Source organism: Molossus molossus, unplaced genomic scaffold (assembly GCF_014108415.1).
Source record: "Molossus molossus isolate mMolMol1 unplaced genomic scaffold, mMolMol1.p scaffold_m16_p_1, whole genome shotgun sequence".
Classification (NCBI taxonomy): domain Eukaryota; kingdom Metazoa; phylum Chordata; class Mammalia; order Chiroptera; family Molossidae; genus Molossus; species Molossus molossus.
The window spans coordinates 174,661,296-174,686,711 of record NW_023425344.1 but is presented as its reverse complement, the minus strand read 5'-3'; the positions used below and the strand labels follow the sequence as shown (position 1 = coordinate 174,686,711).

The 25,416-nt window shown below is 36.3% G+C and overlaps 1 protein-coding gene across 1 annotated transcript in view; it reads left to right on the top strand.

The window, feature by feature from the left end:
* The window catches only part of DPH6 (diphthamine biosynthesis 6), a 161,820-nt gene extending 143,527 nt beyond the window's left edge, over positions 1–18,293 (top strand). The window contains exons 7-9 of the mRNA XM_036266574.1: positions 10,793–10,887; positions 16,215–16,302; positions 17,743–18,293. Of these exons, the coding sequence (XP_036122467.1) occupies positions 10,793–10,887; positions 16,215–16,302; positions 17,743–17,796 (237 nt within the window). The 3' untranslated portion in view covers positions 17,797–18,293. The remainder of the gene's footprint in view (positions 1–10,792; positions 10,888–16,214; positions 16,303–17,742) is intronic.
* The last annotated feature ends 7,123 nt before the right edge of the window (positions 18,294–25,416 follow it).

Genomic DNA, 25,416 nt, shown 5'->3' with positions numbered 1-25,416 from the left:
AGTAGTTTGGCACAAATGATAAAGCTTGATAATGCCAATTGTTGACAATAGGGGATTGATAGTAGCCCTCTAAGAAGGTAGATTGGTACTACCATTGTGGAGGGCAATGTTGCAATACCTAGATTAAATATTAGTATCCTCCAGGAAGTAGTAATTCTATCAGTCCATAAGAAGGCGTGAGTGAGAATATTCTTTGTAGGGTTCTTTTTCATGGTATTAATGTTGTTGGAGGCTATATGGATGTCTATTCTTGGGAGGGCCAGTAGTTAAAATGTGGTAGGTGCCTATTATGAAGGACACGTTTGCTGTTAGAAAAATAAACTCAATGTGCATATAACAGCAGAGTGCTGGATAAATAAAATAAACATTGAAATATATTAGAAGTATAGGCACACACATTTTATTTACATAGTTTCAACTATACATGCAAGTTATCTTTTTTCCCTTAACATTATTCAATGTTTATTTTTCCACAAACTAAATCTACTTTGAAAATATATTAATTAATATATTAATTATATTAAAGTTGTATAGATTCCATCATATTTATATTCTACATATGAATGTGTCATGACAAATTTAACAAACTATTTTTTGTTGGAAATATTTGTTATTTCTAAATTATTTAAAATAATGTTATTTATTTTTTAATTATTGTAAATAATGTTATGATTATATGATTATCATCTTTCTAAGTATTTTTATTTTTATATTTTAGAGAGAGAGAAACATTGATGGCTGCCTCCCACATGCACCCTCAACCAGGGATTGAACCCACAACCTGGGTATGTGCACTGACCAGGAATCGAATGCACCACCTTTTGGTGTATGGGATGACACTCCAACCAACTGCGCCACACTGGCCAGAGCCCCAGTAAATCTTTATGTATATTTCTGATTATTATTTTCTTTAGATAAATTCCTAGGAATGTAATTTCTGGGTTAAAAAATACAACTTTAAAGCTTATATATTTATTAATCTAAATTAACTATAGAGTAATTTTAGCCTTTGCTTCTTAAACTTCTGCAGGTTCCTAAAATTATCATCTGAATCATCTGATAAGTGAACAGTGGATTCTGTTTATCTTTTGTCATCCCCACCCAAGGATTTTTTTCTCCTTTTTAGAAAAAAGAGATGAATTTTAATTTAAAAAGTTGCATTGCCCTGGCTAGTGTGACTCGGTAGGTTGGAGTGTCATTCTGTACACCAAAAGGTGGCGGGTTTGCTTCCTGGTCAGGGCACATATCTGGGTTACAGGTTTGATCCCCATCCAGGTGTGTGCAGGAGGCAACCGATCAATGTTTCTATCTCACATTAATGTTTCTCTCACTCTCTCTCACTCCTTTCTTCTCTCTAAAAAATATTTTTAAAATTAAGTTGTATCAAATTTCAGAAGTTTAGAACTGTTTGTTTAAATGTTTAAGAGCATTCCTATTTTTGTGATAATTTACAATGTTGTCACAGTTCATACTCAAATAGTTCTTCAAATTTTGGTACAGAAACAACCTTCTGAGTCTTTTCCTCCTCCCAGTAAACCATCAGCCTTTCATCTCTTAAAGTTGGTTATTTAGATATTTACCTTCATGTCTCTAAATTACATCTTCACTGGTACTTCATGACCCCGCCCCCCTATTTTAGCCTTATTTATTGTTTTCCCACTCTAGAATATGTACATCTAGCTGTCTGAGCTCCCCTTTCCTCCATCACTTATGTGTACACTTTCCCTCCTTCTATCTTCCCATATGGTTATATTGCAATTCTCGTTGGGTCAATAGTCAATGTTTATATTATCATAACCTTGAAACCCCAATTTATAGCTGAGTTAGGTAGTAAACTCTGGTGGTAAACATTTCCTGTACAACTTTTTATTTTTTCCCTTGAACTAATATTTTCTTGTTTTCTTCATTTATTTAGTATTCTATGTACTTGTCATGAATTCAACACTATATTCCTTGCCAGTTTTCTAATTCTTATCCAGGTGTTCAAACATACTAAGTATTTTGTCAGCTTCCTGCCCCTGTAGAAGCCTTTTCCAGGGCCTTCTGACTGGTGTGATCTGGACCAGTTTCCTTCTGTGCCTGTCATCCTCACATCTCACCGTAGTTCTGGAGGTCCCTTTACCTTCCTTCTGTGTTGGAGCTCATTTCCTGGATCCAGTGTCTCTCTTGTCTTTGTTTATTCTAATTTTTGTAAAGCACATTTTCTAGAACATTTTTAACAAAGGGTACATAGGAGGTAAATTTTTGAGACACTGGGTGTATCTATAAATGACTATATCCTTTTCTCACATTTGATTGGATCTTTAGCAGTTCATAGAATTCCATTTTTCAATATTTTCCTTCTGGATCTTGATAGTACTGTTTTATTTCCTGACAGATTGGTATGCTGTTGAGAAGCCCAAAGTCGTTTTCATTCCTGACTGTTCATATGTGACCTTGATCATTTCTTCATCTCCTCTCTGAGAGTATGTAAGCTATTTCTTTTGCCCCTGGAATTATAGACTCTTATGTGCCGTGACTTGAATGTGTATGTTTTTATCCATTTTGCTGGGGTTAGGTAGGATTTTCAGATTGAAATTTTCAGTTCTGGGAAATTTTCTTGAATTAATTCTCTGGTATTTATCTCCCCTCTATTTTTGTTTCATGGAATTTCTATTAATTAGATGTTCCTTTAATTTCTCACTTTTCTCTCCTAATTTTTATCTAATTTATTTTGCCCTTTTGGGGAGAATTTTTTAATTTTACCTTCAAACCTTTCAATAGAGTTTTTTTTTCATATTATATTTTTAATTTCTAAAAGCTCAGTTTTGTTCTCTAATATATATATATATATATATATATATATATATATATATATATATATATAATCTATAATAGTATGTCCTTATAATGTAATCTCCTCTTTTTATTCGTGGATTTTTGTTTTGTTCCCTTTTGCATAGTGTGTTTTGATCTCTAGATTTCATTTTAGAGATGTTTTTGCTAATCTTTGGTGTTCTGCTTTTATTTAAGAGTAGGGCCTGCCCAGCCATTGTGGCACAGTGGTTGAGCCAAGTTGACCCATGCACCAAGAAGTCACCGGTTCGATTCCCAGTCAAGGCACATGCCCAAGTTGAGGGCCAGATCCCTAGTGTGGGGCATGCAGGTGGCAGCCAATCGATGTTCTTGCTCATTGATGTTTCTATCTCTCTCTTCCTCTCCCTTCCTCTCTCTCTAAAATCAATAAAGAAAAAAAAAGGAGTAGATCCTAATGTGGTTTTTTTTCTTATTTAATTTTTTTATTGAATTGAGAGGGGGAGAGAGAGAGAGAAACATAGATGTGAGAGAGAAACAACCAGCACAAGCCCTGACTGGTAATCAAACCAGCCACCTTTGGGTGTGCAAAACAATGTTCCAACCATCTGAGCCACCCATCCAGGGCCAAACATTTTTATATTAAGCACAAAGTGTGTTGACAGGGTCGTTGACCCTGAATTTCACTGTAGGGAAGTAAAGTTAGGCCATTTCATTTGAGCTGGTTAGATTCCCCAAAAAGGATTCTCCAGTCTCTTGTCTTGAAGTGAAGATATGTTGCATTTTTTTTTTTACTTGGAGTTGAGCAGGGAAAAGGGGTAGAGTTTTCAGAATCTTGCATGCTTACATTAACTGAATCCCTCTTTTATTATAGCGTAGTGCCTCTGCCTTCAGCTGTGTCTCATTTATCTCAAGCCAATTTTTCTAAGAGAAGGTACCTCCAGTATTCTGCCAAGTGGAAGGGAGACAGTCAAGAGGGAAGGGATCCAGGGATATCTCTGCTTGTTAAACAGACTGCCAATCAATCCTTCTTATTTTGGTGCCCTTTTCATTTCCCTTCACTGCTAGAGGTGTCCGGTGTCACTAGTTCCTTGCCCTGTTGTTTTAGAGGAAGGAGTTATTCTGCCCTGTCAGTTGGGTTGGTCCTCTGCACTCTCCACTGTTGGTCTAGGACTCGGTATACCTTGTTCTGCTAAATTGGTTGATTCTGTCACTTTGTTTCTTCTGTTCTCCATCTTTGTGAGTTTATGCCTTTTTATGACATACTTTCCAATAATATTTTAGAAGGAAATGAGAGTAGATGCATGGATTCAGTCCACCATCTTTACCAGCAGCAGCTACTCTTTAATCAAGAAATTTCTTAAGATCATCTAAGTAAAATTTGTCTGTTAGATGAAAGAGTGAAACCATATTACATTAAAAAATTATGAATATATAGATTTGGTTGCTTTTCCAAGACTGTCCCCATATAATTGAGAAATCAGACGTCTAGCCTGAGTCAGTGGTAAGCAGATGTGTGTTGACTCCTTCAGGAGTATACCACTCTGCTGGGTGCTGTAAGAGCTAAACCAGGATAAGTGCAATGCAGATTTGAAGCTTAAAGCTTTGCTTCAAGCTCTATTCTCTAGGAGTTAACCTGTCTTCTTTATGGTTGTACAAAAGCACAATTTGCAATCCCTGCTATCTATCACTTAAACAAAAAGCAAAAGAGAAAGAGAATTTCACCAGAGTTGATTTGATGTTGTGGGTGAAAGAGACAAAATTTTAAGCCTTGTTCTCTACAGTGCCGACTTTATGGAAAGGAACACTCTTAACTGACCTTGAGAGTCAAGAGAAGGCAGAATGTCTTTGACAGGATATTTTGAATTTTGAACATAACTGAGTTGGAAGGATATAGGAAATTTTATAGCTGAGATGTCCAATAACTGTTATAAATATAAATTACAAGGTATATTAAAATGTACCCTAAGAAAGTAAAAAAATATGTGCCTTAGGATTTCAGAGAAAAAAATAATCACATGTTGTTGAGAGAATGCTGAATAATTTTAGAGATAAATTGACAGCCATACTAGGCTTAAAAGATGGGTAAGGTTTTTTAACTGGTTGGATTGTTTGTAAGATATTTGGAGAAATGGCAAAGGAAGCTAAAAAAGGAGACTGAAGCCAAGTGGTGAAAGATTTTGACTACTGAAGAGAGGATTCAGTGATCTAAACAGTGAGAGAACTGGAAGGTTTTAGAGGAAGGGAGTACCATTCTTAAAGGCATATCTGAAGGAGTTGGACCGGCAGTAGTGTCCATTGATTGTGGAGGTCCTCCTTAGTTAGTGGCTGTTGCAACATATGGCTTTAAACATGTCCCTCCCGTTCTCCTGAGTGTGTGTTATAGTTGAACTCATAATCATCAATGTCATGTGGTACTAACAGAATTGAATAATAGGTATTTGTAAGGACTTCTTATGTGCCTTGTTCTATGGTAATTGCTATAAGGAGAACAAAATAAGCCAAAGATTTGGAATTTTTCATGAAATGTAGAGTCTAACAAGTAGGGGGAAGGTGTAAGATGGCCACATGTCCTGGAGGAGCTAAGGATGATGTCCTGGAAAGGTTAGCACTTAAACTGGTTTGAAGGATTGGGTGAAATTCACATGGGTAGTGGCAACAAAGTGAACCGATAAGAATGAAGATACCTTGGCAAGAAGACATGCAAAGACAATGAGGAACTTGGTTTAAATGAAACCAAGAGCTGGTGTAAGGTGGGAATTTAGGACCCAGTCATAATGGGCCTTTAGAGATGAGCCAGGCAATTTTGGGGTAAGATATAACAAGATATAGAAGGCTTATCAGCTGGGATTTATATTATTAAAATGTATCTCAGGAAATTTAGTCAGACAGCAGTATTTATAGATTTGGGAGAGGAAGAAATTGGAAATGAAAATAGAGCATAAGATGCTGTTACATGAAACAGGTGTGAGGACTTAAGTCCCTGACAGTAGGGATGGAGAACACAACTGAGAGAAAGATTTTGATGGAAAAATGAAAAAGGAATGAGCACCAAACTGTCATGAGCTGGGAAAGGAAAAACCAAAGATTAATTAGTCCACGCATAATGACTGGGGAGATTAGAAGCACATATTTTTGTACAGGAGAACAGGATGGGAAAGAACAAGATAAAATTGGCTTTAAACAGACTGAGTTTAAATGATGTCATAAACCAAAGGAATGTGTTTCTAAACTATGATCTTGGAGCACAACTGAGAAGTTCAGGCTATACTGACTTAAGGTTTGTTATTTATCATCATTCTGTAAGTCAGGACTTGACCTTAAATTCTGCTTTTGTTTAGTTCCAACCTACATAACCTTTTCAGATCAATCCGGTTCTCCCCTCAGGAAAAGGGAAAAATAAAATTAGTAGATATTTTATTATTTATTATGTGCTGGAAAATACATTAGGCATTCCTATAAGGTAGGTCCTGTGTTATCTCTATTTTACAGATCAGCAATCTGAGGCTCAGGTAGCTTATATGATCTAAAATCGCACAGCTAGAAAGTGGCAGAGCTAGGATTTGAACAAAGGACTGTGTTTCCAAAGCTACTGCTTTTAACCAGTTATGTAGTGCTGCTTTGACTGTGGCTTGCTATGATATGTGCCTTACCTGTTTCTACAGTTAGCTGTGTATGTATGAAGTGCTTATTACTAAGTGCCGTATTCTGTGCTAAGTGCTTTTCATGCATTGTTTTGCTTAATCATATAACAAACCTGTATGGTTGCTCTAATGTTTTATTGAATTTAATTGGGATGATATTGATTCACAAAATTATACAGTTTTCAAGTACAACTCAACAAAACATCATCTGCACACTGCATCATGCACCCATAGCCCCAAGCAAAGTCTCTTTCTTCCCCATTTTTGCCCCTTTGCCCACCTCCACCTAGCCCCCACCCCCCTTTCCCTCTGGCTATCACCACACTTTTGTCTATGTCTTTGTGCTATATATATATGTATATGTATATATATGTATATCCATGTATTTATGTATCCATACCTCTCTTTCTATTTTGTTTGTCAGTTTATTTTGTTCATTGGCCATATATAAGTGAGATCATATGGTATTTGTCTTTCTATGACTGGCTTATTTCACTTAGCATAATAATCTCAAAGTCTAGCTATCTGTTTCAAATGGTAAGAGTTCCTTTTTTGTGGCTGAGTAATATTCCATTGTGTAAATGTACCACAGTTTTTTTATCCACTCATCTACTGATGGGCACTTGGGCTGTTTCCAGATCTTGGCTGTTGTAAATAATGCCACTGTGAACATAGAGGTGCATATATTCTTTCGAGTTTCCTCTGATATGTTCCCAGAAGTGGGATTGCTGGGTCAAAGGGCAGTTCCATTTTTAATTCTGTGAGGAAATTCCATACTGTTTTCCACAGTGGCTGCATCAGTCTGCATTCCCACTAACAGTGCATGAGGGTTTCTTTTTCTGCACATCCTCATCAGCACTTGTTGTTTGTTGATTTATTGATGTTTACATTTTATAGATGAAGAATCACTTAGAGGGTAAGTTACTTTTTCAAAGTCACATTGCTGAGAAGTAGCAGAACTGGAATTTATTCTTTAAATCTATCTTCTTTCAGGGCCAATATGCTTTTTTATTAAAAGTCACTTTGAAGATCATTTTCTTAACTTTAAGGAATAAAGCAAATAGTCTTTAATTAGTAGTGACAATGTTACTATTAGCAGCAGCAGAATAGTGTAAAGGTGATGCTTGAAGCCATGAGGTGCATGAACTATCCAAGCGAATAAACTGAGAGAGAAGAACATCTTGTAGAGAGAATTCTGAAGGATATTTCTAATTTAGGAGCAGAAGGAGGGAAAGGAACCAGAGAAGCATAACAATAGCATAGCAAATGCAGTATCATGGAAGCCTGAGGGGAGTAATCACAAAGATTTGAGACACCAGTGGTATCACATGCCACATGAAATTTCAAAAGGATCAGGTCATTGGACTCTCCCAGCAAACTGTTGCTTGTGCTGAGATACCAGTAGACATCTATCCAGTTTCCCAGTGCAGAAAGCTGGGGATTTTCATTATTATTATTATTATTAGCTTTTCTTACTCTCCTATTCAATTAATCATTATTTTGACTTTCTAAAATTCTCCCTCAAAATATCTGCCCTCTTTTCTTCATCCTCACTGCTGCTTCTTGAGTTCATGGAATCTTCACCTTCTGCCTAGATTCCTCCAGCAACTTCTCAGTTCTTTCTGTTTCTTGACGTATTCCCCCGCCAGCCCATTCTCCATTGTGTAGACAGAATGTGTCTAAAAGAAAAATGAAATCAGGTCAGTTTTTTGTTTAAAACCTACCCATAGGTTCTCAGTGACATTAGGGTAATGACTTAGTATGACTTATGAAGCCCCATAAGATCTGTCCTCTCTCTAGTTTTTCAGCCTCATCTCTCTACTACTCTTCTCGTTATGCTCCAGCTATGCCAAATGTTTCCATTTCTAACACCCGCCGTATGCTCTGGGTCTTAACATACGCTGTTCCTTCTGGAACAGTTTTTCCTTCTCTATTGTCTTCTCTTCCTTTCCCTCTCTCCCTCCATCGCTCTCTCTAGCCTTTCCTAGTTCCTCGTCCTTCATATCTCAACGTAAGTTGTACTTCCTTTGAGAAGCCTATTGAGTTCCTTCTAGCTGAGTCTCCTGCTTTACGCTCCACAGCATCCAGTGCATCCATCAAAGCCGCCACTGCCCTCTATTGCAATTGCTTGTTTAACGTTCTTTCTCTACCTCCGGACAGTAAGCTGTTTGTAATTTATGTCTGCTCCCATTGTTATCCCCAGCACTTAAAATAATGCCAGACCTAAAGTAGATATTCAGTAAGTACCTCATGAATAAGTGTTATAAATGAATATATGCAGCATGGAATTATTTTGTTTGTTAAGCATATCACTTATACAATAAAATTGTGGCAGATTTTATAAACCTCATAGTTTTCTCTAGGTGGTAGGAGGCAGGATGAGGGTAAAGTGCAAATTCATCTGCCCTTTTTTTTTCAATTTTAAGATGACTAACAGATAAATGAGTCTGGTTTAAAAGAAGGAAACCCTTGATTTAATTAAACATTCTCACAGTTATGGTTATTACAATTTTTTAAAGGAATCAAAAATTAGACAAGGAAATCATGATACCCTTAAACCTTTTCAATTCAATAATCTGTAGCATTCAAATGGAGTTATTATGAATAGGAATATTTATATAAATAAGTGTGTCAGAAAAAAATAGAATACATAAGTAATTTTCTTTTTATTTACTAAGAATTTACTTTTTACATGCTCAGAGTCCCAGACATTCTGATAAGCCATGAAATGACCCAGGTCATTTATATCTGTTCAAATGTTTTTTAACAAGTTTATCTTAACAATAGTTACATGGAAAACTAATGTTCCTGTTATCTGCTCCTATAAGAACCAACTGCCATAGTTCTGCCTTGCTGATTCTCTACTTCATAACCCAACATGGTGAAAATTTATCTGCTTTGCTCTTGTGAGCTCTTTTATAGAAGTTTTCTTTCCCTCACTTTTCTTGCTGTGTGGCTTTACAGTGTCATTCACGTTACTACTGATCCTTGGAGGGAACAGTAGAATTCTTATAGATCCATGCTTTAAGTCCCTAAAGGCACACAGTCAGTAGTTGAAATGTAATGGATTCAGAATTGTAGCACAACCACAAAAATAACCAAATAAATAAATGCATAAGTGTGCAGGTAAAACTGAAGACTTGGACCACAGTCCCGGCACTGGCAACAGAGAACATGAAGGGAGTCACTGTTGCTTTGGGCTATGAGGACTTGGGGCTAGGAGCGGCTGTAAGCAGGGAAAGCTCTGAAACTCAGAATGAAGGAGATGGAATCGTGGTGATAAAGCCCCAGCACAGGAGCAGCAAGATTCCGACAGCTAATGAGCATGCTCCCAGCGCTGATGCCAGCCATGGACCCGCCAAGTAAGAGACTCTCTCTGTCCGTGGCAGGACCATTTACATAATATAGCTTACATTTAATACAAATCACAGGGTTTTGTCTGGCTGGTGTGGCTCCGTGGATGAGCACCAGCCCATGTACCAGGAGGTCACTGGTTCAATTCCCAGTCAGAGCACATGCCTAGATTGTGGGCCCAATCCCCAGTGGGGGGCATGCAGGAGGCAGCAGTCAATGTTCTCTCTCATCGATGTTTCTATCTCTCTCTCCCTCTCTCTCTAAAATCAATAAAGGAAAAGAAATTATAAAAAAAAAAAATCACAGGGTTTTTGTCTTTTGCTTGTTTGTGTTTTTAATCTCATGTTTAATTAGATGGCATTATAAGCTATCCCAGTCATTCTTGGAGTTAGTTGCTAAGGCTTGAGGTCAGCTTTGGAACTTCCTAGTTCTCAGTACCCTTGGAACTTGACTACTAATAATCACCGTAAGCATAATAACCATGTGTGTGACTTCTTTTGTTCACAGGCCTAAGGAAAAACTGTTGGATTGCTTTCTGTGCCTATCTCTGAAAAATGCTCTAAGCACTTCTTTTCTTCCCTTCTATATATAGGTCACAGGGCGGGGAGAAGCACAGGTTGGCCGCATATATTCTCATTTACTACATAATGACTTAGTCCCTGTCTTTCTGAGCCTCCCTTCCAATCTAAAGCTAGTACAGTCCTAAAATTCATAGGATCCTTTAAGTTTCCTCATTAGACATAAAAATGTCGGTTGCTTACACCTTTTATAAGGATTTGGAGATTATTAAAAAAACTCATGCTTCATCATAACATTTTTCAAATGGCTTTAAATACATGTTTGAAGCAGAAATATAAAGTTATTTTCCTGTAGCGTTTATATCTATTCTGTAATTAAAGTTTCTTACATGGTTATTTTTTAGGACAAAGTAATATGTTAATTGAGTCTTATCGCTATCTAATTTTAAGTATACTGCATCTTTTTCTTATTTTTATTTTTAGCTTTCTAAGAAATACGGAGTCCATGTTTGTGGAGAAGGTGGAGAGTATGAGACGTTCACTTTGGATTGCCCTCTATTTAAGAAGAAAATAATTGTGTAAGATATCATTTCAGCATTTTCTTCCCTTTCCTTAAATTTAAGTGATGGGAGCAACTTAACATTAAGCTAGAGGCAACTTTTGTTGGGAGAAATAGAACATGTCCTCTAAGTTCACAAACACTCAATTTGTTTAATACCAGTGAAGTCGTCTGAATACCTAAATCAATACCTGACAAGACGAGGCCTTCATAGAAGGCTATAAACTTTTTAGACACCGCACTTTCGTTTACTTGCTGATTATGGCCCGCAGTAAAACTGGTTCCTACACACTGACACTTTTATCCTTTCATGAAGTGTGAATTGCCTGTATTATTTATCTTTCATTACAGCTACATTTGATAAACTGCCACATCGGTAGCCTGTGGGTTCCATTAACTCCATCCTCTTTTTCCTTTTGCTTAGCTTTAACTACATAGAATGGTAACACAAAACATCTCTCTTCAATTATTTGGGGTTATTTTTACAAATAAACTTTGTTTTTAAGTGAATTTGGTTTATGGTGAGTAGTGTGATTTCTTTGCCATAAATTGTTAAAATTGGTGTAACGAAAAACAGGAACTTTCTCCAGTTTGTTACATTATTATCCATGCTCTAATTTATGTTGTTCTTCTCATATGCTAAGAGAGCACTTTATCTGCTTTTTCTAAGCTCCTGTGCTTCTTGGAAAAAAATGTCAGAATTATGCTTGATTTCAGAAACCTCATCTGATACAAGATTGGAATTCTGTATGGAACAGACAGCTTTCGTGTTTTTGACACAAAGAGGGGACTTCTTTGTACATAATGAGGGAAGGTGTGATCTAAGAAAATTATGACAACTTTAGGTGGAGTTTCCAAAAAATACACATATCTTGTGAAATGTGGCCAAAACATTTGTATTACCATATGCAATATTTACTCACTCTTGCTTCTTTCTTGTCCTCCTAACTTTTTTGCATTAGTAATCATCAACATAATAATAATTTACTTGGCAAATATTTATCAAGTAGTTATTATGTCCAAAGCTTTCTTCTGAGCACCATTGATGTGCAAATAGTTCCTTCCTTGAAAGGGTGGGAGGAAGGCACTTCTGCATATGTTATGATACAAGATGGTAAAGGGTAAGAGTCTTAAGAGTAAGTTCGTAAATGAAAGATATTTCTCAGGCTATGATGATTAAAAACAACTCATGAATGAACTGTGCATTAAGTCTTATTTCTATGAAATAATACTCTGGTTATTCAAGAAAGTAATTTGCATAGTAGGGTGAAATTATAGTATAATTGGAAACTTGCAGTATATTTACTTATTAATATGGGACCAAATTAGTAAAGCAAAAAAACATGATAGAAGAAAAAGTGCCAAAGAATAATGCTTTTCCCATTTACTTGACAAATTGAGGTCCTAGAGCACCCAGAAGACTTTACGGTCAACCTAGAATTATGAGCCATGTGCTTTCTTTTTTTTGTAATTTTTTTTCTTTATTGATTTTTAGAGAGAGAGGAAAGGAGAAGGAGAGAGAGATAGAAACATCGATTGGCCACCTCCTGTATGCCCCCCACTGGGGATAGGGCCCACAACCTGGGCATGTGCCCTGACCGGGAATCAAACCGGCAACCTCTTGGTGCGTGGGTCGACGACGCTCAACCACTGAGCCACACTGGCTGGGTTGAGCCATGTGCTCCTTAATACTACATTACCGGAAGGCCTATTTAGACCTGAAAAATTAATCTTTTTCACCTCCTCCTTTTGTAAACAAGGAAACCTAAGCCTGACTGACACAATAGGATGAGGGGAATTAGTCATGCTATTAAAGAGAGATGTCAGGACAGGTCTATTAGACCCCTCCAATGCCAAAACGAACTGTTCAGTTCACCTGATTACTCACCTATTAATTGACATGAAAAGTTTATAGTAAATATTCCAGTTTTTTCTTTATTGATTTTAGAGAGAGAGGAAGGGAGAGGGAAAGAGAGATAGAAACATCGATGAGAGAGAAGAACAAGGATTGGCCACCTCCAGCATGCCCCAACTGGGGATCAGGCCCACAACCTGGGCATGTGCCCTGACCGGGAATTGAACCAGTGACCTCTTGGTGCATGGGTCAATGCTCAACCACTGAGCCACACCAGCCGGGCTCCAGTTAGAATTTTAAAAAATTACTTCCAAAGACTTATACCAGTCTTTCCTACAATATTTTAAAAATATTAATTGCACTTTAAGTTTTTAGACCTATGAAGCTTTATTTGTATTATGTTAGAGATACTATGTTGTGTTACGGAATGCATGTGTGGCTATATACATGTTCATGTGATACATGGAGTGTGCATGTAGGAAAAAGTATATATTTATGTGAGGCTAAGTAATTGAAAAACCATTGTGGGTTTGTGATAATTTCAATAGACAGTATATAAACATGAAGATACTTAACAAAGTTTAACTATACATGTATTTGTTTATTTAATAAATGTCTAATGAATACCAGGCAACATACTCTGTACTGAGCTGGTGGAAGAGATGTGAGGGGCAGGCAGACAAAGGTGAACAAAACTTCATCCCTCTCTACGGGAGACAAATGCACAAGGCTATGGTTGTAATGTAGTGGGTGTGTTGTGAAAGGGTTATAAATGTATTACCAAAACACACACAAAAGGAAAACGTGCACTGACTGAGGATGCCAGGGGAGGCTTCACAGAAATGACACTGGAGATGTCTGAGGGTGTGAGTCCACAGGGAGTATCTGTGTGCAGCTGACTTTTTAGAGGAGAGATAGGAATCAAGACCATGGCTGAGTCTCAAGAGATCATATCTGTGTATGTGTGTGTGTGTGTTTTGAAGTGAGGGGGTAGAGCCTGGCGGCACACCTGGGGAGCATGGTGTCAGAGGACAAAGGCTGGGGCCTGCCTAGCTGCCCTTTCAAAGCTGTAGCCAGAGGTAGGCCTCACAGTCAGTGAAAGGGAACACAGACCAGCTCTTGGCCACAGAGAAGCCTTGGTTGTAGAAGAAGTATTGACCACACTTGTTACTTGTATTAATAGGGAAAGGGGAGGAGGGTAGCCCTCGTAAACATTTTTATTGTGGCATAAATGCTATTAATTTTCTGGGTTACTCTGAGGATATTCTGGCAGATTCTGCTCTAAATTTCAGAGAAATCCGTGAAGCAGACAGAAACCAGAGATCCTGGGCAGTTGAGTCTCACGTGCTAGTTTCTGAAAGAGAAAAGAACACTAGTGGTATTACTCTGTTTGAAACTAAACCTGTTCCTTTGAGAGTTCGTCTTTCCCGTTGACTCTGGCTTTATATATGTCAGTGAAATGATGTTGGTCAGTTAGAGATTATAGATTTTTTAGAATACATAAAAATCCTTTTTCTCTTTGTTTAGTGATCAGAATATTATATATTTTCTGTGGATAACAATCGTGATTCAGAATGGAGTAGTTACATCAATTATGTGATCTGTTGGCTATCATCCTTCTGTTTCTAGTGGGGATAACTGGCATGAGTGGGAAAGGCCTGGAACCCTCTATCCTGACATAGCATTGGTTGGGTTCATGATAATTTGGGTGCACTCCACTGTCAAGGGTATCAAAACCAAGCTGCCTAGATTAGGCATAATTAAGGCTCAGGGTCCGTTTCTAAGCCTGGGATCAGGAACAGAAATTGCTGAGAGCGAGATTGTACACAGGAGTCAGAATCTGAATCTGATTGATGAGCCAAACGACAGGACCAGGACAGGAAAGTCCTGAGTAAATGGAGAAACAGCAAGACTAGGGCTAACAAACCAAGAGGTCAAGCCAGGTGGTAGAAAGGAAGAGGCCCTCCCTTTACTTTCTTTTTCTCCTCCTGCACACTGTACCTGGAGGCATCTTTTGGTTGATGTAGCCTGTGAAGGCAGGTTATATCTTTCTATTGGTATTCTGACTCCTTAATGATTCTATTTATATTATATTATGTTTCTTTTTAATGTCACAGAAGCCCTTTTTATTTGTATTTTCCTAAGCACTAACAAGATTCATATTTGATACTAAAGGTTCATGAATAGTAGTTGACTTTTTTATTACCGTAAAACATTTTTCTCTATCTCTGATTTTTCAAGGGGAAAGTAAACAGATTTTGCCCATGAAAATTTAGTATTTTGGAGCCAAATATTTTGAGGTTTCTTCCATTGCCACTAAACAACTTTGCATTTCACAAGTTGATTCAAAAAATATCTTGCATTAATGTCAGAGTCAAATATTTAAGTCACTTTTTTTAGCAGTTCTACAATGGGTAAAATGCTAACAATGTGTTAATAAAACAGTTGCACCAGTTCCTGAGGCATTTAAGAAATGTGAGGAATTTCTATTTTTAAATTTTAGCTGAAATGTAAAACACTAGTGCTTTCTCTTAATAAATAACAATAAAAAATAATTAGTTATTAGAACTTCATGCATAATCTTAGTTATTCATATGTGCTTTACAGGGTATCTCTGATAAAAGTTGAGTTAATTTACATGTATCCATATGGTGCCAGCAAGCAGTTCATACCATTTTACCTGCATGTGGTAATTACTATGTCAGGCAATCAATTTTAATAGCAATGATATTGCAGTGTGAAGAGTTCATCTAGAGCTTAAAACCATCACCAGTACTGCTTTTGTGAAGGATAATTGAGATTGTGTGTGAAACACTGAATGAATTACCTCTTGAAAATGAAAAGAATAATGAAGATAAAGCACTATTGTTTAATGGTTAGCCCATACCAAGGAAATTTTTGAAAATGAAATTGAATAGGAGTTTTAAGTCTCAAAATTGTTCAGAGACCATTGAATGAACCTGAAAGTTGAACTGTGTTCTCATAAAGATGAAAAGCTTTTTTATCTTTTTGAAAGTTTAGTATTCTTGATTATTTTGTCAATTAAATATTGGATTACTAAAAATAAATGTTAATTACTAAATATTGTATACTAGTGGAAATAAATACAAAATGAGGATTTGGGGGAGTCTCTTCTAGTCACTAACAGGACTGATTTGACACAATTTATATAGTAAATAAGTGCATTATAAAATGTTTGTATTTCAGCCCTGGCCGGTTTGGCTCAGCGGTTAGAGCGTCGACCTGCGGTCCAGAGAGACCCGGGTTCGGTTCCCGCTAAGGGCACGTATCTCAGTTGCAGTTTTCCTCGGCCCTGGTTGGGTCGGGTGGGTGGCAGCCACTCAATATGTCCCTTTCATGTTGATGTTTCTCTCTCTCTCTCTCTCTCCCTCCCTCCCTCCCTCCCTCCCACTCTATATGAATAAAAGATGGAAGAATGTCCTCGGGTAAGGATAATAAATAAATAAATAAATAAAATGTTTGTATTTCAGAGATTCATCAGAAGTAGTCATACATTCAGCTGATGCCTTTGCACCTGTGGCTTACCTACGCTTCTTAGAATTGCACCTGGAGGACAAGGCAAGTACACCTGAGATTCCCAGTGATTTCAAGAGACAGTTGAGATGTGTGCATTGGCTCTGTATATATAATATACTATAACAACAGATGAAAGGGTAAAAATTATTTTATCATTAGTGATTTTTTTTTAGATCCTCTGTCAAGAACTAAGAATTTTGTAAATGTTTATCATTTTAAGAGCTCTATATGATACAAAAGATATTACATTTCTGAAGAGTTTGTAGTTCATTTGAAAAGGGAATAATGTGTGTGTGTGTGTGTGTATATATATGTGTGTGTGTGTGTGTATATATATGTGTGTGTGTGTGTGTATATATATATATATATATATATATATATATCAAGGAGAAGGTAAGACAGTATATAACCAAATTTTAAATTATCTAGTAAAATAAGAATTAGGTAGTAGTGCATAAGCCTTAGGGGAAAGGTTTGAGGATGAATTGGATTTTTGTCTTGCAAAGTTTAAGAGAGAAGCAAAGCAGAAATAAAAGCTTTCCAAAAGCATCAAAGGGAACAGAAGTTCAAGTAAAAGATGGAAAGTGAGGCAGAAACATCAATCGGTTGCCTCCCACACATGCCCCGACTACACATGTACCAGTGGGGTGGGGGTGTCGAACCCAAAAACTGGGTACGTGCCCTGACTGGGAATCAGACCTGCCACATTTTGGTGCACAGGATGACTCTCCAACTAACTGAGCCACACTGACCAGGGCAAGAGTTTTATTTAAATACACTGATTATCAAGATACAGCAGAATGTCAGTTTAAAGATGTATTGTAGAATAGGTAAAGACCTAGAGTAGACCATTTGATTGAAAGCTTCGCTCCTTGAGATGTAAAGGATTGGGAAAGTCTTCTGCATCTTTAACATTCTATCACCAAGTCCTGAGACATGCCCACAATTATCTATCTGATAGGGAATCTGAAGAATCAAGAGGCTTAATGGGGATTGGCAAAGAAACGGAAAAAAATGGTAACCCCAGAATTCTCAGCATGAGAGATTTTCCAAAACTAGAGAAAAATGATTGGTGTTATTTCTCCATAAAAATTAGGATAAACAGAATTGGAAATAGATATTGAATTGAGCCAGAAAATGACTATTGGTAACCTCTTACCAAAAAGCTGGTAACGCTCAAGAGAAGGAAGCTGTATTATCCAAATGTCCTTCAGACCCACTGAAAGGAACCTCTTGTTTTGAGTCTCTGCTGCTTTTGCTGCCCTGTGCTTACACAGAAAATCAAACCCACTGAATCCTTGCTTAGACATGGTAGCCGTTATATGTTCTTCTCTACCTCAGCAGCTAATTATTCACTTTGTTTTGGTACTTCATTGGTTTTCATAGTCCGATTTTCCCACTTGCAGAAAAAAATGTTACTTCTTTAACGTGGATCTTTACTGACACTGAATAAATATGGTGCATTTCCCTTTTTTCTTTTAGGTGTCCCCAGTTCCTGACAACTACAGAACGTCTAATTACATACACAATTCTTAAAAAGCATTTTTGAACAATGTTTACTGAGCTGCCATTTTTACATGAAAAAATTACATAGTATTTTCTCAATTATTATGTCCAGCTTTTTCTCACAACCTCTTTGTCATCAGAAAAATGTTAATGGAACCATTGATTAATTGGGGGAATGTGAATGCCATGTTCATTACATTGTCAAGTTACTCGGGATTTACTCTGACTTTTATTGACACATCCTATTCATGTCCTCTATACTCTATAGGATATGTGCCTTTTTTTTCTTAGTTTTGCTTCATATACAGCCCTCACTTCTGTGACATATTTTGCTTTTGTCACACTGGCTTATTTTCCTTTTTGTCTCTTTACTGCTCTTATGTCTGCCAATAGTATCATGGTGCACAAGAAGCATTTGGAAATGAGGATGAAAAGGCAATCACTTAGCCAATCAAGTTGATTCTATTGGGTATCACCAAAGTGCTGTATGATTTTTGTTTATAGTATATTCATTGTTTCAATATTACTGCACCATCAGGAAGACTATCATTAATTCTTACTGGTTATTTTATAACTAATTTTTTAAAAGCAATTTTTCAGTATGACCTGTGCTGATTTTAGGTTACTTTTAAAAAAAAAGACTTTCTTGCCCTGGCCAGTTTGGCTCAGCAGTTGGAGTGTCAGCCTGCGGTTCGGAGAGACCTGGGTTCGGTTCCCGCTAAGGGCACGTGCCTCAGTTGCAGTTTTTCCCCAGCCCTGGTTGGGTCGTGCAGGTGGCAACCACTCGATGTGTCCCTTTCATGTCGATGTCTCTCTGTCTCTCTCTATCCCCCTCCCACTCTATCTGAACAAAAAATGGAAAAATGTCCTCGGGTGAGGAAATAAAATAATTAATTAATTAATTAATTTTAAAAAAATAGACTTTCTTTTTTAGAGCCATTTTGGTTCACAGCAAAATTGGGCAGAAAGTACAGTTCCCATATACACCCTGCCCCCACACAAACATAGTATCCCCATGATCAACATCCCCCACCAGAGTGGTATTTTTGTTATAATTGATAAACCTGTATTAATATATCATAATCACCCAAAGTTCATAGTTTACATTATGATTCACTCTTGGATGCTGGTTGCACGCAGATGCGTAATGACATATACCCATCGCTATGTACTTTCATTTGCACTGCCCCAAAAACCTTCCGTGCTCCACCTGTTGATTGCTCACCCCTGCCCCAGCTTCTGGCAATCGTTGATCTTTTTACCGCCTTTATAGTTTTGCTTTTTCCAGAATGTCATGTAGTTGGGATAATATATATTGGCATTTTAGATTGGCTTCTTTCTTTTAGTAATGTGCATTTAAGGTTCCTCCATGTCTTTTCATGAGTTTTTTAAGTGCTGAATAATAATCCATTGTCTGGATATACCGCAGTTTGTTCATTCACCTACTGAAGGACATCTTGGTTGCTTCCAGGATTTTGCAATTATGAATAAAGCTGCTACAAAACATTCAGGTGCAAGTTTTTGTGTGGACATAAGTTTTATTAACTCTTTGGAGTAAATACGAAGGAACACAATTGTTGGATTATATGGTTAGAATGTTTAGTTTTACAAAAAACCACCACCTGTCTTCCAAAGTGGCTGAACCATTTTGCCTTTTACCAGAAATGAGTGGGAACCTTCTGTTGCTCTATATCCTCTCCATATTTGATGCTGTCATTATTTTGTTTTGCCATTTTCCTAGGTGTGCAGTGATATCTCATTGTTGTTTTAATGTGCAGTTCCCTGGTGACACTGATGTGGAGCACCTATCCATGTGCTTGTTTGCCATTTCTATATCTTCTCCAGTGAGGTGTATGTTCAGATCATTTGCCCATTTTTTAATTGACTCTTTGTTTTTTAATTGAAATATAAGAGTCCTTTTCATATTTCAGACAGTAGTGTTGTATTAACATTATATTTTACAAGTATGTTCTCCAGCCTATGGCTTGTCTTCTCCTTTTCCTGACAGTGTTTTCACAGAGAAGGTTTTCATTTTAATAATGTCCATCTTATCAATTATTTATTTCATGGATTCTGGCTTTGATGTTATATCTACAATGTCATCACCAAACCCAAGGTCATCTAAATTTTGTCTTATGTTATTTTCTAGGTATTTTATAGTTTTGTACTTTACATAAGGTTCATTTTGAGTTAATTTTTGTAAAGGGACATAAGGACTATGTCTAGATTCTATTTTTAAATATGTGGATATCTAGCAGTTCTAGCACCAAACTTTTTAATTTAACTGATCATTATTTTCATACTTCATTTTTTTCTTCTTACAGAATTTTAAAAACATGTGCTTCCATTTTATTTTGCATACCATTTAACAAGAGTCATTATTTTCTTTATTTTTTTTTATATCTTGTTAGAGAAAAATGACCTGAGCACACTGAAATGTAAAATACAACTTTTAGAGGAGTATTTAATGTAAATTTAAATTATCACTAAGATTTTCACTTTATATATGATAACCCTTAAACTTTTCTACTGAATAATTACTCTATTTAAATTTTTTCTTAAGTTAAAAATCTTAAATTATTTATGTGAATGTTTCAAATATATCAACTAAACATGGGATCCCAACAAAATAACTGAAAAAATGGTAAGCTCCAGGTTAAAAATGGAGAAATATATTAAAATTTCTTTGGGGGCCCTGACTTTATTGCTCATGGCAAACTTGATGCTAAAATATACCATACATCACTACAGTGACAGGCTTGAGAAAATGAAAAATACAAAGCTTTACATAAATCAGCCAAAAGATCGTATTAAAATGCATAACCTTTACAGAAGAATCAAGAGTTTTACTTTTAACTATTCAGAAGCTTTTTCTTTTTTATATAGTAGTTACTTTAGATTTTTCAAACAGCTTTATGGAAAACCAGTATTTCAAATTAATTGTTGGCAAAGCCATTGCATTATAAAAAGATAAGGTTCACAAAAATTTAGCCCCAATCTTACTAATGTACCCTATTATCACTTAGCATTTTATTTTTTTTATTGAAGTAATCTCATGTAACAATTCATATGTTATATAATTATAAAATCTCACATTCCTAGAAGTTGTAAATTTTAAAAACACCATATTCTCATAGCCCATTCTTGGCTCTTTCATTTCATTTTACTTTATTTCTGAAATATCAAATATACTGAAAAAATATATAACAGTAAACTGTCTCTGTGCTTTTATTTGCTCTTCAGTGCAACAAATACTGTGAGCACCTACTCTTTTTTAAAAACTGTTAGGTCCACATTGGCAAATTACAGTGTAATTTTAATTATAACTTTGAATTAAAGTTATTATAGGTAATCATTATTCCAAGCATTATGACTCATATCACTGGTTTGGCTAATCTGAAGTTATGGCCATCCCATTGAATCAAGGTGAAAAGTGATGTGTAAGATATGATTCTGTTTTTCTAAGAAATACTGGTGGAGGCAGGGAGCTTATATTTTTATTTACACTTAAATGAGGATAATAAGAAGTGGCATATAATGATCACACTGATAATACTGATTTCTTTAGGAGAAGCAGGCATGCAGGGGAAAAATACAGAGAAACTTAATTCTTTATAATTCCTCACTCCGTACAATGGGCATATAGTTTTACATTTTAAAATATTTGATTAAGGAAATGAACTGAGGTGAGGGGGTGGTGTAGTGAGTTCCTGTGATAAATAAATATTTAAATGTTATTCTACAACAGTTTAGCAGTCTAGGTAGAAAGAGACATACCAGGGTCCTTTAGAGCACAAGTGAAAAAATATAGAGATGATGACTGAAAGTATTTGAATGGCAGGTCTCTTGAGTATGTCGTACCCAGGAATTCGTTCTCACCGCTCTTAGCAATATGTATAAATTTAAAGATTCCCTCCGAGGAGATATGCGGCCACCTCAAAATACAGGGGTGGACAAAAGTAGGTTTATAAATGTGAGTAAGTGAAACACAGAGTTTATTCTTGTATTACTACTATTTATTAATTGTTGTATTATACTCCATATGAACAACTGTAAACCTACTTTTGCCCACCCCTGTATTTTCTTACAGAAGAGAGGAAGGAAGGAGGAAGATAAAAGGATGACTTTTACTTACCAACACTTGGTTTAGCACAACTTTCCTATCTCGCCCCACCCTCTCCCCCTGTTAGCCCTCAGGCTGAAGAGAGAAAACGGGTTTAGTAAGAGGGAGCAAGGCATTTGGCAGGTTTTAAAACCTAATTCCATAAACCTCAATGATGTAACTTGGGTCTCAGATGAATTTTGGCCTTAGGTAGCCCTGAATTACTGCTGCTACAAATGATCAGTGAAGCACCTTAATGTACCAAGCATCAGATTCACCCAAATTTAAAAAGCTTCTTGACTCATTTCTGTCCCAAATGCATAGATTTCAGTAGTAGCAACAATATACCACTGTGTCAGCGAATCAGGAATGAAATTGGACTGTGGAAGATTGTTTCTGAACCCAGAATCTGGTAGACTCATCAGTTTGGGAGAAGATAATAAAAATACCCAGTTAATTGATTTCCTTCTCAGCTTTCAAACTCTAATTGACTATCTTTATTTAAAAATATATTTTGTAGTCGTTGTGCTCTCCCATGCAACCTATTGTTGTTATTGTTGTTTTTAAAAAAAATGAAGTTTCTATTTAGTGTTTTAATAAAATTTCACGTTTTTTTATGAAAGAGAAGTGGCACACTACTTATTCATTTAACATATTTATTGAGTGTTTCCATCTGTATGCCTGGTACTGCTCACACAATGGGGATACAATATTGAATTGAACATCCAGAAATTGTTTCCTTCATGGAGCTTGCATGTTATGGAACGCAACAGAGAACTTAATCCAATATATAAAATAGAGGGGATGGTGGGAAAGTTGCCTCACTGCCCAAAGAAATGAGGTTAGGATTTTATGGAATAAGAATCTCTGAGAGCCCAGCCAGTGTGACTTAGTGGATGGAGCATCATCCCATGGACTGGGAGGTCCCCGTTCAATTCCCAATCAGGGCACATGCCCGGGTGTGGGCTCCATCCCCAGTAGGGGGCATGCAAGAGGCAGCCAATGGATATTTCTTTCTCACATCAATGTCTGTGCCTCTCTCTCCCTTCCTGTCTCTCTAAAAAAAAAATCAATAAAAACATTTTTTTTAAAAGAATGCTCTGAGATACCTGGGCTTCCGTGGTGACTGATGTAAACCCAGATTGAGGGTAATAAGAGGAGTCCTTTGGTCATATGGCAAATGGTGGTGGTGAGCTGTGGTGTTAGGAATAAGTTATGGAAAGGGTAAAGTTCTTGCCAGAAACCTGTAAGTAGTTATTTAGTAAATTGGAAGAGAAGTAAAAAGACAATATTCAGTATGAAATCTGGGGGAAAAACAAAGATAGAAAATATACATTAGAAGTTAAGAGAAATAGAAACAGCGGGGAAAGGCTTAAAATACATGTAATTAGAGTATCAAAAAGAGAGGAGAGGGATAATGCAATATTTAGTGCAATATTTGAAAAGATATTAGCTGAGAACTTTCCAAAATTGAAACACACCAAGGTACAGATTTAAGAAGTCTTATGAACCACAAACAAAGGGAAAAGATAACCATATTTAGGCATGTGATGATAAAACTTCTGGAAGCTAAAGGCAGCCAAAGTGTGTTAAAAACGGGCTATTTTCAAAGAAGCAGCTATTAGAATGAAACCTAAATGTTAAGAGGGGAAAAAAATAAGCTAGAACAACAGAATCACATCTTTGGTAGTGCTTTATGAAAATAACTGTCTTCCTAGAATTCTGCACCTAGCAAAAATATCCTTCAAAAATAAGAATGAGGAAACTTTTAGTATGATGATAATGCATTTGTCAAATCTTTTTATGGTTTACATATGATTTGTTCATTTTACTGTAATATTTGTCCTCAAGAAATACATATTTAACTCTAATTAATGACATTTATGTTAAGACCTGAATATCCTTTAATATCCTTTGGTGTGTATATGCTAGTACTATTTTTCTTTTCTTTCTTTAGTATTAGTTTGAAATTTTCTTATAATAATTTTTTTTTACCCCAACATTTTATTTAGGTGAAATTTAAGCATGCCAAAAGGTGAAGGAAGGAGAAATAAAGACCTCAGATAAACAAAAGCTGAGGGAGTTTACCACCACTAGACCAGCCTTCCTTAACAGTAGTGCTAAAGGGAGTTCTTCAAGTTAGGGGGAAAAAGACACTAGGTAGCAACAGTAGAGCACACAAAAATATAAAACTCTTTGATAAGGATAAATATATAGGTATATACATAATCTTGTAATGGTAGTGTGTAAGTTATGTTTAATTGTGTATAGAATTTTATAAATAAAAGTATTAGAAACTACAAAATTTGTTAAAGGATACAAAATATACAAAGATATATTTTGTATATCTATGTATATACAAAGATATAATTTGCATCAATAACAAAGTATGGGAGGGGGAGAGCGTAAAGGAATAGAGTTTTATATGTGATCAATGTTAAATTGCTATCAGTTTAAAATGGATTGTTATATTTCATGTAATCCCAATGATAACCACAAAGGTAATACCTATAGAAAATGCACAAAAGAAAATGAAAAAGGAATCAAAGCATGTCACTGCAAAAAAAATCAACAAAACATGAAGGACAGCTGCAAGATAGGAAAAAATGACAAAATAACTAGTAGACATAAAGACACAATTGACAAAATAACAATAGCCAGTCTTTCTCTACTAGTAATTACTTTAAATATAAATGGATTAAACTCTACAAACAAGAGACACAGAGTGGTTGAATGGATAAAAAATAATAAGATAGAGCTTTATGCTGTCTGCAAGAGACTCACTTCAAATATAAGGACATACGTAGGCTGAATGTGGAAGGATGGAAAAACATATTCCATGCAAATGGTACCTAAAGACAATAGGGTGGCCAAACTTAGATACACAGACTCCAAGTAAAAAACTATCTTAAGAGACACGGGTTATTCAGTAATGATAAAAGAGTCCATTCACAAGGAAGATAAAGCAATCCCCATTAAAATCTCAAAGGCATTTTTTAAAGAAATAGAACAACAACAAAAATCAGATTTGTATAGAACCACAAAAGATGACAAATAGTGAAAACAATCCTGAGAAAAAAGAAGCTGGAGGTGTCACACTCCATGACTTAGATTATCTTACAAAGTGACAATAATTGAAATGTCATAGTATTGGCAGAAAAACAGACACACAGACCAATGAAACAGACTTGAGAACCCAGAAATAAACCCACATGTATATGGACAAATAATTTTCAACAAAGAAGCCAAAAACACAGTGGAGATTAAAACAAAGACTCTTCAGCCCTGGCTCGTTTGGTTTGGTGGTTAGAGCATCAGCCCACAGACCAAAGAGTTGCGGATTTGGTTCCAGTCAAGGGCATGTACCTTGGTTCAGCTCGGTCCCCAGCCCTGGTCGGAGTAGTGTGGGAGGCAGCCAATTGATGTGTCTTTCTTACATCAATGTTTCTCTACCCTTCCTCCCCCCCCCCCATTTGAAAATAAATGGAAAAATATCCTTGGGTAAGGATTTAGAAAAAAACAAAACCTCTTGAATAAATGATGTTGGC